This window comes from Carassius gibelio, chromosome B15, assembly GCF_023724105.1.
Source record: "Carassius gibelio isolate Cgi1373 ecotype wild population from Czech Republic chromosome B15, carGib1.2-hapl.c, whole genome shotgun sequence".
In the NCBI taxonomy this organism is placed as follows: Eukaryota; Metazoa; Chordata; class Actinopteri; order Cypriniformes; family Cyprinidae; genus Carassius; species Carassius gibelio.
The window spans coordinates 21,755,092-21,771,370 of NC_068410.1; the positions used below are offsets into that span (position 1 = coordinate 21,755,092).

At 36.3% G+C, this 16,279-nt stretch overlaps 2 protein-coding genes across 4 annotated transcripts in view; both read right to left on the reverse strand.

Annotated features, from left to right (window-relative positions):
• Positions 1–1,665: 1,665 nt before the first annotated feature.
• si:dkey-77f5.3 (uncharacterized protein LOC326903 homolog) overlaps positions 1,666–16,279 on the reverse strand; it is a 320,099-nt gene continuing 305,485 nt past the window's right edge. Inside the window, exon 2 of the mRNA XM_052575777.1 lies at positions 1,666–1,782. The gene's annotated coding sequence lies outside the window, so the exon portion shown is untranslated. The remainder of the gene's footprint in view (positions 1,783–16,279) is intronic.
• The window catches only part of LOC127972330 (schwannomin-interacting protein 1), a 211,522-nt gene continuing 206,408 nt past the window's right edge, over positions 11,166–16,279 (reverse strand). For all 3 annotated transcript variants that reach the window (XM_052575767.1, XM_052575768.1, XM_052575769.1), the window contains 3 exons: positions 13,571–13,694; positions 13,394–13,487; positions 11,166–11,502 (listed from right to left, as the gene is read on the reverse strand). In XM_052575767.1, the coding sequence (XP_052431727.1) occupies positions 11,451–11,502; positions 13,394–13,487; positions 13,571–13,694 (270 nt within the window). In that variant the 3' untranslated portion in view covers positions 11,166–11,450. The remainder of the gene's footprint in view (positions 11,503–13,393; positions 13,488–13,570; positions 13,695–16,279) is intronic.

Below are 16,279 nucleotides of genomic sequence, written 5' to 3' on the forward strand. Positions count from 1 at the left end.
ATAGAATCCTCTAAGCTTATTAACAAGCAAATCACTGAAGAGAAAAGAGAACAGAAACTCAACAACAACAGCTGAGTTCAGTCAGAGCCTTGAAGATAAAAGACATTAAACCTTTGAACATCTCAGTAGAGGAGGATTAAACAAATCCACAATCAACATTACCAGCTTCTCTTATTACTAACCAAACTGACTTTATTTCTCTTACATGTCTATGGAAGTTCTTATTGAGAATTAACAGGGGGTTAAATCTAACATTTGTTTCATCTGTCACCATAATAGTGATCAGTGTTTACATTAGTTGGGCTCTTAACTTTTATTATTAATCATTTGTATTCTTTGGTTGCTGTGACGGTGTGTTTGACAAATGCATGTGCACTACATGATAATTTGCTGTTGATGGTTTCACAATTATGATTCATGATTCAATTGTGAAATGGCATGATTCACTGAAGTCATTTGAATCGAGCAGCTGTGTAATTTTATGATTTCACATTACAAATTCTGTGTTACTGCAACACGTGTTACAACATCAGTTTAAAATAGAAAGCTGAAATACACTGAAACACAGATATCAGCAATGAGCATATGAATCTCAACAATGGTGAAATGATACACAGCTTATCGGATCAATTATGGATGTCACAAAATTTATTACACTGCAAAAAATTGTGTCGTTAAATAACAATAATTTAAAGTACTATTAATTTACAGCTTTCAACCATTAATTTACCACTCTTATTTATTTTTTATAATATTTTACCGTAAATTATACCATGGAAATTGACTCCACTCCCACTGCTTCAAACAGTTCAAGTATAAAAGCTAGCATTCCTATGATGTTAGTCCTATGTACTTATTTGATTTTAGTCCACTGAGAAGTAATATTTCTTAATATAAAACTGCAAACACTTAATGTGTAGTAGTAAAGTAACTAAATGCATGACTTTTACTCAAATCACTGCAGCTCACATGTATGTGCTGAAATACTTAACACAGAGATCACCACTGTATCAGTAGAATCCAAATTTACTGTCTTTATATAAAGCAGAAACAGATCAGAACTTGTGGCTCATCATTGACTGAAGCACCGGCTCTACTCTCCAGCACAATGGTGAACAGCAAAACTATATTAAACTAAACGATCTCTCTTGTGCAAACACACATTAATACAGTTGAGTTCAGTATTTACTCTCATTATCAGTGTATGACTTTGCATAAATTTTTTCTATGGATGTTCACAAAAATGTTAGTTAAATTAACTTTTTTTTTTTCATTTGGTAAATCTGACATTTACATTTTACAGTATATTACTGTTTTTCCTTGACTTAACAGCAACAAACTGTAAAAATTTTTTTTTTTTTGCTGGCAACCATTAATTTACAACAACAAACTGTAGAAAAGCAGCAGGGGTGCCAGTAAATAACTGTTTTTCTACAGTTTGTTTCCTGTAAATTAATTACAGTTTATTACTGTTAAATTATGTTTTATGCTGTTTTTTTCTTCATCTTAAATTTTTTACCCTTTAAACCCCACAACAAAATCCTCAGTTTTAAGTGAACACTTACAGTATTGTTCAAAATAATAGCAGTACAATGTGACTAACCAGAATAATCAAGGTTTTTAGTATATTTTTTATTGCTACGTGGCAAACAAGTTACCAGTAGGTTCAGTAGATTGTCAGAAAACAAACAAGACCCAGCATTCATGATATGCACGCTCTTAAGGCTGTGCAATTGGGCAATTAGTTGAAAGGGGTGTGTTCAAAAAAATAGCAGTGTCTACCTTTGACTGTACAAACTCAAAACTATTTTGTACAAACATTTTTTTTTCTGGGATTTAGCAATCCTGTGAATCACTAAACTAATATTTAGTTGTATGACCACAGTTTTTTAAAACTGCTTGACATCTGTGTGGCATGGAGTCAACCAACTTGTGGCACCTCTCAGCTGTTATTCCACTCCATGATTCTTTAACAACATTCCACAATTCATTCACATTTCTTGGTTTTGCTTCAGAAACAGCATTTTTGATATCACCCCACAAGTTCTCAATTGGATTAAGGTCTGGAGATTGGGCTGGCCACTCCATAACATTAATTTTGTTGGTTTGGAACCAAGACTTTGCCCGTTTACTAGTGTGTTTTGGGTCATTGTCTTGTTGAAACAACCATTTCAAGGGCATGTCCTCTTCAGCATAGGGCAACATGACCTCTTCAAGTATTTTAACATATGCAAACTGATCCATGATCCCTGGTATGCGATAAATAGGCCCAACACCATAGTAGGAGAAACATGCCCATATCATGATGCTTGCACCTCCATGCTTCACTGTCTTCACTGTGTACTGTGGCTTGAATTCAGAGTTTGGGGGTCGTCTCACAAACTGCCTGTGGCCCTTGGACCCAAAAAGAACAATTTTACTCTCATCAGTCCACAAAATGTTCCTCCATTTCTCTCTAGGCCAGTTGATGTGTTCTTTGGCAAATTGTAACCTCTTCTGCACATGCCTTTTTTTTAACAGAGGGACTTTGCGGGGGATTCTTGAAAATAGATTAGCTTCACACAGACGTCTTCTAACTGTCACAGTACTTACAGGTAACTCCAGACTGTTTTTGATCATCCTGGAGGTGATCATTGGCTGAGCCTTTGTCATTCTGGTTATTCTTCTATCCATTTTGATGGTTGTCTTCCGTTTTCTTCCACGTCTCTCTGGTTTTGCTCTCCATTTTAAGGCATTGGAGATCATTTTAGCTGAACAGCCTATCATTTTTTGCACCTCTTTATAGGTTTTCCCCTCTCTAATCAACTTTTTAATCAAAGTACGCTGTTCTTCTGAACAATGTCTTGAACGACCCATTTTCCTCAGCTTTCAAATGCATGTTCAACAAGTGTTGGCTTCATCCTTAAATAGGGGCCACCTGATTCACACCTGTTTCTTCACAAAATTGATGACCTCAGTGATTGAATGCCACACTGCTATTTTTTTGAACACACCCCTTTCAACTAATTCAACTAATTGCCCAATTGCACAGCCTTAAGAGCGTGCATATCATGAATGCTGGGTCTCATTTGTTTTCTGAGAATCTACTGAACCTACTGGTAACTTGTTTGCCACGTAGCAATAAAAAATATACGAAAAACCTTGATTATTCTGGTTAGTCACATTGTACTGCTATTATTTTGAACAATACTGTATAATGTGTACTCACTACAGAGTGTTTGAGTAACACTGAATCAGTGAAGTTAATGAGATAATTATGTGATTAATTGATGATTGAGCATGAGTGATGAACACCTGCTATTAACAAACAGAAACACTAAAGGAAAGAGAAACACATGAACTACAAATGACTTCAGCCACAGCCTTAGATGAAATCAACTGAAATAAAATAATTCATCAAGTCTCTCAAGATCTGATTAAACAACTTCCTAAAACTGCTTAACCAGACTGACTTTATTTCTGTCAGATGTCTACGGAAGATCTTATTGAGAGTTAAATAGGTTTAGGTGTTTTTTTCACTACCATGATGGAGATCAGTGTTTACTTTAGTTGGGCTCTTGAAAGTGACTTTTCAACAACTAAGGTTTTTTTACATGCTGTAACAATGCGTCTTTGGAACTTATGGCAAAAAAAAAAAAAAAAAAAAAAACTAACCAGAATAAAATAAATCTGGTATTGTTGTTTATAGGTTGACAAGAACAAACACTATTATTTCTGATCCAATCCCACGTCCCTTCTCTTATTGATACTACAGCAAGATAAGAAACACTGCTGAGCCATAAGTTATGAAAGACTGTTAAAAAAAAAAAAAAAAAAACCTTTGCTGAAATTTAGACAGAAACATCAATAGTCAGCGTATGAATCACAACAATGGTGACAATCCACAAAATAAATAAACAGATAAGTTCTGAACATCACAAAACATGCTACTAAAATTTAAGACAAAAGCAAAATTATAAGCACATAAGAATTCAAGAAAATAAGTGAACAATTCAGGGGCATAATTTATTCATGCCGCAATGCATGCTGGGAGTCATTGATGAGTTTTATCTTGTGCTGGTACCCAGCATGCATTGCATCATAAACCTTTTGATTGTCACCATTGTTGAGATTCATATGCTGATTGTTGATTTCTCTCTTTGAGTGTTGTGGGGACTGCTGCCCGAAATATTTAAAACTCAAACTGTCGTTAAAAACATGTTCTGCTTATCACATTACTGTTCAATCTTATAAAATTGAAGAAACAAATAAATTGTGTCATTCTCTCACATATTTCAACAATAAATTAATATTTGGTTACTAAAGAAACACATTAAGTCAGTCTACTAGATTATGCCAGACAGAAACAGCCATAATCACTTGATCATCAAAATTAATACTGCTGTAATAGATGCATCATAAAGATACAAATATAGCAATGAAACAAAATGTAAAGTACAAAAGTCAATGGTCAGGAGCCCAACTAAAGCAAACACTGATCTCCAAAATGGTGACGCTAAACGAAACAGTAACATTATCATCTAAATCTCTGTAATTCTCAATAAGATCTTTTGATCTCTGATCTGATAGAAATAAAGTCAGTCTGGTTATTAATGAGTGAAGTTGGTAAAGCTGTTTGTTGATCGTTTAAATCTTCAGTTGATTTCATCTAAGGCTGTGGCTGAAGTCAGTTGTATTTCATGTGTTTGTCTTTTTATGTTTTTTTTTCTTCAGTGATTCTACTCGTTAACAGCAGCTGTTGATTAGTGTCTGAATTCACTCATTAATTTTTATTCTCTCTGTCAGGTGGACTATATTAGTAAACTCATGTGGAATAGTGAATGAGGGTGTAGGGTGTGATTTGAAACACAGCTTCTGAGTGTGATTTTGAACGTTGTTCATTTACGATATATAGCAGCAGGCTACCTTCTGGAAAATGATGAATATTACCCAGAATGCAATGTTTTAATGAAAAACAGTATGTTACTGTCAAAATTTGTCCGTTTTTTACTGCGATTTTTAACAGTGTAAGGACAATTCAGCTGCATAATTTATTCATGCTTTAATGCATGCCTGGAGTTTTTTGCTATAGTACCCAGCATGCATTGGGACGTTACAGTTTATATTGTCACCATTGTTGAGGTTCATGTGTTATTAGAGCTTAACTTTTTGTGCTCTTTAAAAAAAAAAGAAAAACTGGTTCTGCAACACTGATTTTACACTGCAGTTTTAGCACAAGTATTAAGGCCATGACAAAAAGAGTCAATTTTTTATCATTTGTTACTGCAAACATGTTTGGTAAACACAGCCGCAAGCAAAGACAACCTGTTTGTGATAAGAGTTAAGAGACCAACTAATGGAAACACTTATCACCATTATGGTGACTTCACATTAATCAAACATTACGATTTAAACCTCTGATAATTCTCAATAAGAACTTCCATAGACCTCTGAGAGAAATAAAGTCAGTCTGGTTAGTAATAAGTGAAGCTGCTAATGCTGTTTGTGGACTTGTTTAATTCTCCTCTGCATCAGAGATTTAATGTCTTTTATCTTTTGTCAGCTGTTGTTGTTGAGTTTATTTATTTATTTCTGTTCTCTCCTTCAGTGATTTTGCTTGTTAACAAGCTTAGACAAGATGAAAGGACTCTACAAATAATATATGGAGATTTTCTGGCTCAGAAAAGGTACAGTGTGGTTTATTTCTTTGTTCTTGGCTGATATGTGGTATTGCTATGGTCTGCTTTTGGCCCAGATCTGGCAAACAGGAGCGCTCCGCTCAAGTGCCATCATTGCACACTACATGTGGGCCAGATCATCATTCCTCATGTGCCGAATCTGGGATGACAACATGTTGCTATCTGGGATCCTTCAGTCAGAATGACACTGCTTTATGAAGCCCTGATCCTTCATGAGCTCACATGCTTCATCACATCTGACTCTTATCATTGACAAATACTCTCTCCTGCTTCCCTGTCATCACCTCACATGATGTGTGAACGTGGGCGCTCATGATAATGTTCTGACGTCATAAACCAGAGCATTTCAGGATAAGTTTAGCTTCAATAAACCATTGATAACTGTATTTTACGAGTCCATGACTTCATGAAAATCATCCACACAAACACAAAATTTTTTTTTTTTGCCGCACAGATATTTTAATAAATAGTTAATAAATAATGTATCACATTTTTTACACAGAAATAAATAATCTTTTAAAACAAATAAATAGATTGAGTGATGAACATAAATATTCAGCTTATGTGTGACTCCCCGGATTGAATGGGGTCATTTCCTGTGATCTCCGGAGCCGATGTACCCCAGCGCCCGGTTCAGGGTGATGGCCCGGATGTGGAAGCCCTTCAGCGCTTTACACAGCGACAGACGGTCAGTGAAGGACGAGCCGGTCCAGATGTGCCACTGCACACAACAGAGAACACAAGCGTCAGAGAGAGTGTCTGATTGAACATGAATGATGATTCACGGGATAACGTCTCTGAGCAATGCTGCTTGCATGGGCACTTTCCCATTGAGAGAGTTGCCCTGTGTATCATCACCTTGAGAGATGATGACAGACTCACCTGAGGAAACTCTCCATCTGCGGCCTCACAGTTCTCATCCAAACACTGTAAAACAAGCACAATTTGCCATTTAGTATTTTCATCACACACACACGACATCTTATTACTTTCAAGGCTTTTGCACACACACTACACTGAAGAAAACTAAGTGAGTACTGCGCAGTGAACACTGTTCTGTCTCCTGTTCCTTAACCCTTGTGTTATGTTGGTCATCAGAAATACTAGTTAACCTAGGGTATTTTGGGTATTTAGTCACAGTTTCTCATGCCTGCAACATATGCTGTGGTACAATGTGGAAAAGCTGTGGAATTTGCAAATATGTGCATGCAGTTGTTATGCATTGTGATGCTTATAAGTCAGTTTCAGCCAAAGTTTCACAGTCAATGGCGTCAGCACAGACCTAGAATAAAATCATTTTTTAATGTATTTTGTCGTGCCAGGCTCTGAGCTAGCCTCTAAGGGTGTTCACATCTGCATTCATTCATTTGGCAGATGCGTTTATCCCAATAAATTTACATTTCTATCAGTTTAAGCATACTAATTTAACAGGGAATCGAACCCATGACCTTGGTGTTAGCACCATGCTCTACTGCTTTTTTATGTTGTTGTTTTTTTATTATTGTAAAAATTAAAAACATAAATTTACAGTACTATTACTATTTACAATATTTCTTTTTGTTTAAAAATAGTTGTTGAATACAGTTGTATTTGTGTTGTAATATGTGAGAAGCATTACTGTTAAAGGTTTACTGATTTTTAGTTTCTCGATTTTTTGGCTAATAGTATTGAATCCAGTTAGGGTCAGTTTGACCCACAATATAAAAACTGTACCCAGAATTCAAAGCTAATAGAATGAATGTTTGTAGCAGTGTTTTTTCTCTACTGAATTCAGCTCTGTGTCAGAGATCTTAGAAGTCGGTGTCTGGTTGATTGGTCAAACTGTGGGATTCGGTGATCATGTAGTATGTTGGGATGGCATCTGTGTGAAGGAGAAGGAGGAGATGCTCACATCCATCAGGGCTTTGGTGGCCGTCTTCACTGGACTCAGATCAGTCTCGCTGGGCTTGTAGGAGGTCAGCATCATGTCGTAATAGCGCAGATCGGCTCGGATGTTCATCAGACACTGCGTCTGTGAAGATCACACAAGCATTAGACGGAGCGGATCAGCTGAGGAGAATCAGACAGATATAACACACTCACCTCACTGAAAGACGAGCTCCTGTGGCTGGAGCAGGACGCTTCCTGAAAGCACACATAATGACAATTACTGAGAACACGTCTCAATCAGCTGATGACTTCAGATCACTGACAAGGAAAAAACACTCCTGAAGCATTTGTTCATCTCAGTTAATGTCCAGATGAACTTGACCTGTGCTGACATTAACTAGCAGTGGGTCAAAGACGAGCTTTGAACTGTACATTAGAAAGTCTCCTGATCGATTAAACAGGTTTGTTAGTTTCTGATTATATAATACATTTTTACCATGATTTACAGAAAACAGCCACTAAAATGTCATTCAGTGTAACAATCTTGTCAGGTATATTTAACACAAGTATCAGTTTATGACATATCAAAGAACTAGTTAGTTTACTCCAACTCATTTTACATTTTTAAACTTTGCCACTATCCCATTTTGGCCATTTATCATTAAGATTTTTATTTTACTAATTTAAAATGTAGTATGCTCACTTAATATTATTTTCTATATTTTAAAATGTACAGTGCAGAATAAGTATGTTGTTTTAATTTGTACATAAAAATGAGTGTTACACTGAAACATTATTTCATCTACATTTCAACATTTCATTTTCCCAAAACGTATTTGAAACCTTAAAAGTAGCCACTAAACTTGCATTCAACGTGCTTTCTATGTATATGTATTTTAAATGTCTTTGTCCTCGATACATTTGTTAATACAAATACATCTGTTCATTGTTAGTTAATGCATTAACTAGTGTTAGTTATATTAACTAGGAGCAGCAATCACAGGGACGAGTGAGATTAGGAAGTTCGAGAAAACTGATCAGACTGACTGTTATTTAAGAACAACATTAATAACCAAACAGAGTTTTCATGGAGAAACCGTGACATTTGTCTGCAGAAATACACGGAGCAGAGCAGAAGCCTGACCGGCTGATGTTTCTAGACTTCTGTCAGTAGGTGGCGCTGTCATGAGTTACATCAGTAGTGTCATGTCAGTAAGAGTGGTCAGGTGTGTGATGAGGGTTCAGCTCCACTAAAGACTCACCTCATCAGAGGAGCTGGGCTGACACACAGACGCTGTGAGAGTGTGAGGAATCATCTGAGCCTCCAGATCTGTGCAGTTAAAGCCAGCAAACAGATCCTTGTGCTGCATCTTCCCCTGCTGCACACACACGCACACACACACACACACACACACACACAACATAATATTACTCTTATTGCTGAAAAATGCTTCAGATGAAATGATAAGGGTCATCACGAAAGCTGAATAAATGATCTCTCCATTGATGTGTGGTTTGTTCGGAGGACAATATTTGTCTGAGATACAACTATCTGAAAATCTGGAATCTGAGGGAGCAAAGAAATCTGAATATTGAGAAAATCATCTTTAAAGTTGTTCAGATGAAGTTCTTAGCAATGCATATTACTGATCAAACATTAAGTTTTGAAATATTTACAGTAGAAAATTAACGAAATATCTTCATGGAACATGATCTTTACTTAATATCCTAATGATTTTTGGCATAAAAGAGACATTTATATATATATTATCATTGAATGGTAATTAAATACTGTTAATCAATAAGTGTTTTCACTCCTTTTTTTTTTTTTTTTTTGTAAAATCCCTCTAACCAACCAACAGAAGGCAATTCCTTAATGACAGCATCATCATCATCATCATCTGATGAATTCTGGGATGTTTGAAATCAGTCTGATAATACCAATATTTCAGGCGATGATTAAAAAGTGAAGTGGTTTTAATAAAGATCCTGTGCTTTTTCCTGTCACTCTGTAAATAACCCTGCTGTAGTTATAAAGCTGACGCGTCTCAGTTTGACCACGGCTTTTCTGATGACACTACTTCAATACAACACAATCATAGGGACTATATGATTGTGTTGTACAGGACTATATATATATATATATATATATATATATATATATATATATATATATATATATATTTTAAGTATATTTATAGTAATATATAAAATATATTACAAATACAAAAAAAAAAACCTAAAGGACATTTAAAAGTTATTTATATATATATATATATATATATATATATATATATATATATATATATATATATATATATATTTCAAAGCATCCAAAAATCTATTTCGGCCTCCATGTATTTATCAATCTAAGAAAATAGATTCCTACATGTTGAGTTGTCTATAACAATGTAGGCCTTAAAACAGAAAAATAAGTTTTAAAATTCCAACCCTAAGTATATTTAAAATAGAGACGAAATGTACTGAAATTAAAAACATATTCAGTTTTGACCTTCATATCCCAAATCTCTATTTGAATTCATCACAGATTTCTGCAGAGCTGAGTGTGTGTGTGTGTGTGTACCTTCATCATGATGTGTGAGAGTCTGGAGAGCAGAGACCTGGCCGCAGAGCTGCATTCACACCGCTGTGTGTTCGGAGGAGCTGGAGACGCCAGAGCAAGAGCCACAAATACACTGAACACTGCACCTGCGTCCCACACACACACACACACACACACACTCGGGTCAGCTGCTGCATCACTGCACTACATCAGCTCATGTTAACTTGTAACACTAAGATCAAACAGAAGAGTAAAGATGTAACAGATCAGTTCCATCAGTGTAACAGATGAGAAGTGAGTTACTCACAGTTCTTCATGATGAGTGTCCGTCTCAGTCTCTCTCTCTCTCTCTCTCTGTGTGTGTGTGTGTGTGTGTGTTTGCTGGAGAACGAGTGTGAAGGGCTTTAAACTCATGATGGGGGAATCCCTCACACTTTAAATCACTAAACAACCTCCTCACAATTACAAACAGTGCTTTTCTATTGGTTTGCTGCTGCTACAATGAAACTGGAATAAACACTGATGTGTTCACACACTCATCACTGTGACCTCAACAACATCCTTCATTCAAACACAAATCACAACACAACTGGGAAACACTAAATATCTAAATACCCAACCACAGCAGTCTGTTTATACGAGTATTTCACACAATTATCTGACTAATATTTGATAAAGCTGCAGACAGTGTGTGTCTCAAATAGCACATGATACACAAATTCATCCGTCTGTAGAAGTGACGCATTTCTAACCTTTAAACATGATTCATTTTCACAAAAAAAAAAAACAATTAGTACTTTTTGGAATATATTTGATGCCAGTTTTTAATAAAAAATGTAAAGAGCAGCACATGTGTTGAATCTTCTTGTGTTTAATCATAAGTGCAATGTTAAATACTACAGGTAATTGTGAATCCTGAGTTTATTTCTTCTGATTTGGACTTTTCTTCTCAGAATTGAGGAAAAGTCAGAATTTTATAGAAAGGATCTTCCACAGAAAGTGGTTTTAGTAACGATTGGTATTTTCTCCTCAACAGACGACCCAGAACGCCACGGTCTATGAAACAAAGTTTTATTTTTTCTTATTTTACACATATCTGTACAGAAGCATCTCCCTCAAATAAAGAATCTGAATACAACAGAATGAAAATGATATGAACACTTATTCAGAGGCGTCCAAACATTCAACATTTAAAACACGGCTCGCCGTCTTCTCTCCTCGAGCTCCTCTCTCTCGAGGTGTTTCTGTTCTGACGGTCAGAGTTTAGTGAACGGGTCCGGAGGCCTGTGTTTAGTGTTTGAGGACATGAGCGCTCACAGAAGCTGATCACGTGTCTGTCTTCATTTGGACAGGGTCTTCTCCGCCAGGTGCTTCTGCTGGCTCTGAGCGTGCCTGAGGAACACAGACAGCACGCTGTTAACACAGACTGACTTACAGTCCCTCAGGAGACGTTCAGTGATGCTTTATTTCAAGGTGCCCTTGTTACACATGTTGCATCTACTCACTCTTATAATAACAATAAATGATGCATAACTACATGCAAGTGAGTAGCATGTAGTTAATTAATATTACTCAGTACTTAAATCTATAATTACACTGTAACAAGGACAGCTTAAAACAAAGTCTATGCAAATGTCCATCAAAATAAAGTGCTAGCAGATATTAAGCAGTCTATTAATACTCTAATGACCGCTGGTTAACATGGAGTTATAAAGTTACTCTAAGAGTAGAATGTCTAAAGTTCATTACCATAATGACATGTACACAGCGGTTTTGTAACTTGAAATAAACATTGAGATATATATATATATATATATATCGCTGGGGTATATTATAAGCAATAACCAAAAAAACATTGTATGGTTCAAAAAAAATTTTTTTTCTTTTATGCCAATAGCTTTATAACTACAGCAGGGTTATTTACAGAGTGACAGGAAAAAGCACAGGATCTTTATTAAAACCACTTCACTTTTTAATCATCGCCTGAAATATTGGTATTATCAGACTGATTTCAAACATCCCAGAATTCATCAGATGATGATGATGATGCTGTCATTAAGGAATTGCCTTCTGTTGGTTGGTTAGAGGGATTTTACAAAAAAAAAAAGTGTGAAAACACTTATTGATTAACAGTATTTAATTACCATTCAATTGAATGTATATGTGTGTGTGTGTGTGTGTGTGTGTGTGTGTGTGTGTGTTTCCCAGCAGCACAGCAGCAGTCATCAGTGTCACAGACGTATATTTGTAGAAATAGACAACAATACATTGTATGAGTCACAATTCTACATTTCTCTTTTATACCAAAAATCATTAGAATATTAAGTAAAGATCATGTTCCATGAACATATTTAGTAAATTACTGTAAATATTTAAAAACTGATTTTTTGATTAGTAATATGCATCGCTAAGAACTTCATCTGAACAACTTTAAAGATGATTTTCTCAATATTTAGATTTTTTTGCTCCCTCAGATTCCAGATTTTCTAATAGTTGTATCTCAGACAAATATTGTCCTCCGAACAAACCACACATCAATGAGAGATCATTTATTCAGCTTCAGATGATGTTGAAATTAATAAAAAAATGGACACTTAAGACTGGTTTTGGCGATGCATATTACCAATCACAAATTAAGTTTAGATATATTTACAGTAATTTACTAAATACCTTCATGGAACATGATCTTTACTTAATATCCTAATGATTTTTGTCATAAAATAAAATCAATAATTGTTTTAACCATACAATGTTTTTTTTTTTTTTTTTGGTTATTGCTAATAATACACCACACACACACACACACACATATATATATATATATATATATATATATATATATATATATATATATATATACACATTTAATTTAACTTTATGTTAACTTTTATAACTAAAACTTAAATAAAAATGAATAAAAACTAAATAAACATAAAAATAAAATGCTAACACTTTAGTTTTAAGGATCAGTTCTTAATGTTAACTAGTTGTTTTAATATCATGCATATTACTGGAATATTTGCTATTTAAACACCTTAAAAAAGTGTGACTAAAAAAAATGACACAAACAGAACAGAATGACTAAAAGCTTTCACTAAAAGCAGAGAATGTAATAATAAAATCTGATTCAGATCTATATGTGAGTGGCGCTGTGAAAACATGTTCTGGCTCCCGTGTAAAGTACTTCAAGCTTGTCTAGGGGAATTTGTGCTTTACTGGAGTAGTCCTGAAACTCAAGGCTTGTACTTTTCCTCCAGTCCTGTGTTTGTCATGGTTTGGTCACCTGGTCAGGTCCTCGATGTCCACCAGCATGGCGTCCTGCTCCATGTGAAGCTCGTCCCTCATCAGCAGCAGCTGCACCAGCTCCTCGTTCAGACCTGAGCATCACACACACACACACACACGTCACACACACGTCACACACTCCGGAGCGCATTCGTGCAGTGTGTGAGGTGTTTACCCTCGATCTGAGAGTGCAGGTCGTTGACGATGACCTGGAGCTGTCCCAGCGTCATGTCTCTGAGATCCGTGGGCTTCAGACTCCTCTTCATCAGACACTCGCTGATGTGCGGCATGTGAGGAAGCTGCACACACACACACACACACACACACACACATGAATCAATCATCAGTGCTCTTCTGTTTCACAGCTTTTGGATCGAGCTCTAGTGAGTTTCTAGTGTTGTCTAGCTCAACTATTTAAATATTGGTTGTTTTGCATGGTTTAGAGATGGCCAGTACTCTTTAAAAAGGGCATAAATGAAAATATAAGTTGAAAAGCTGAGGCTGGAGGAAGCGGTTCAGAGGAGAGGATTCAGATCAGGTTTGGTTTTGTTCTAAGATCGAGTAACTGATTCTCAGAAAGTGTTCGTGAAACAAAATGTCAGACTGCACAAAACTAATGGAGGGATTTAGAGGATGGGAAACTATTCTCAGAAATAAAATGTCAAGCGGTTGTCAGATGTGAGTTTAATTATCAGTCATTTCAGTTAGTAGCGTGTCTAATTTGACAACATGAAGCTATTCTCTGAACATGTATATTAGGAAAGATTTTAGCTGGAAATGTTGTTTGAAAAGGATGCGCTTTAATCAGCGGTCAGTTATTCATCCTTATTATAATGACACCACTGACCAGTCAGAGCCAGCTATTCCAGAGAATCAAGGGTTATTATCTCTCATAATGACAGGGTTATGAAAACGAAGTCTGTCTGAGCAGACATGAGGAGTGCTGAATAAAAATAAGCATGGACAGCAGATCTGTTCACAGAAACTCAAGCAGGTTTTTCACATTACAAATACCAGTATGACACTGGTAATTCTTCAGGTAAATCACCCATCTGAAGTTCCCATGAGGACTCGCTTCATTCTGACACACTGCAGTTTTACTTTCACATCAGTTCACATTCTTCCTATTCTAAGGTTTTTCCCCCATTTTAGACAGATATGAGCTGAGTTTATACGCTGGCTGGTGAAGTGAATGTTAACTCTGTAGCCAATGAAGCGAGGGTTAGATGAATGCTTCTGTGTAACTGTAACAGTCAGATGAGTCCTGCTGTGTGAAGAGGACACTCGCTAGAAGCTTGCTACAGAGGACAAATCAGGAAAACTTTTTCATATTCAGTAGGATTCAGGTTGTTGCAAGGTTTACGGTGTTAATATCAATACATTATAAAAAAAATAAAAAATCCCAGATCTGCTCTCATATGCAGGACACTGGAAGACGCTATTTCCTTTAATTAATATTCTGTAATATAATAGGTTTGCCTGCACTGATGTCACAAGACGAAAGCCAAGCTTGAGCTGATCTGATCTGAATAATAACACTCTGTAACGCCATTTATAATAAAGCTGAAGGTGAATGTGAATTCAGAATTAATTCATTTTGCAACACTGTCCTTTTCCTGGTTGTTTCTAGACGCCTGCTTTGAAATGATCTCTATTGTATAAAGCACTATAAGAAAGAATGACGATTAAAAGTGGTTCAAGTGTGTTCAGGTCTCCAAGTGTGCTTGTTTGTTTGTACAAGGATGTATGATAAATCCCAATCCCAAAGTCTACTTCAGTTTTGACAAAAAAGTACTGTTGACTGCATGTGAGAGTGTGTGTGAAAGTTTCAAATTCTGACTGATAAAAGTGTGTTTAAATGAGAGTTGCATGTCATTGCATAAGCTGTGCAGTCACATCTCCAGGCACTGGACACTTGAGTTCTCGCGCTGCGGGAGATTTCCCCGTGAGCGTGCCCCTGACGTAAGCCACGCTCGCTCTTCAACACGTCACTCAGCGTTGGAGGAAGAGCCGAGAGCAGCTGCTTCCCGTGGTGTGTCACAGTTTCATTTCAGCGGTGAAGAGGAGGCATTCTCAATGCAGGCCACGCATGACGTCTTTCCTTCTCCTGGAATTGTGCTAATATCAAAATTACTGCTCGATTGTATTCTATATATAAACTGAACAAAGCACGTCACCTATTGTGTGTCATGATAATATCCCATCTGTGTAAAGACACCACAGACTACACATTCAACCCTAAAAAATAAAGACATTTTATGGCTTTTGTATCTGAATTGTTCCTACATATACACACACACACAGGTGCATCTCAATAAATTAGAATGTCGTGGAAAAGTAGATTTATTTCAGTAATTCAACTCAAATTGTGAAACTTGTGTATTAAATTCAATGAACACAGACTGAAGTAGTTTCAGTCTTTGGTTCTTTTAATTTGTGATGATTTTGGCTCACATTTAACAAAAACACACCAATTCACTCTCAACAAATTTGAGTATGGTGACAGGCCAATCAGCTAATCAACTCAAAACACCTGCAAAGGTTTCCTGAGCCTTCAGAATGGTCTCTCAGTTTGGTTCACTGGGCTACACAATCATGGGGAAGACCTCTGATCTGACAGTTGTCCAGAAGACAATCATTGAAACCCTTCACAAGGAGGGTAAGCCACAAACATTCATTGCCAAAGAAGCTGGCTGTTCACAGAGTGCTGTATCCAAGCATGTTAACAGAAAGTTGACTGGAAGGAAAAAGATGCACAACCAACCATAGAACCGCAGCCTTAAAAGTAATTAGCTGCTTTAGCAGGACTTCATTACATCTTTATATGTAATTTCATAATTACTTCTATTGCCTTTGAAAGTACTGCTAAATGTACTGACGAGCA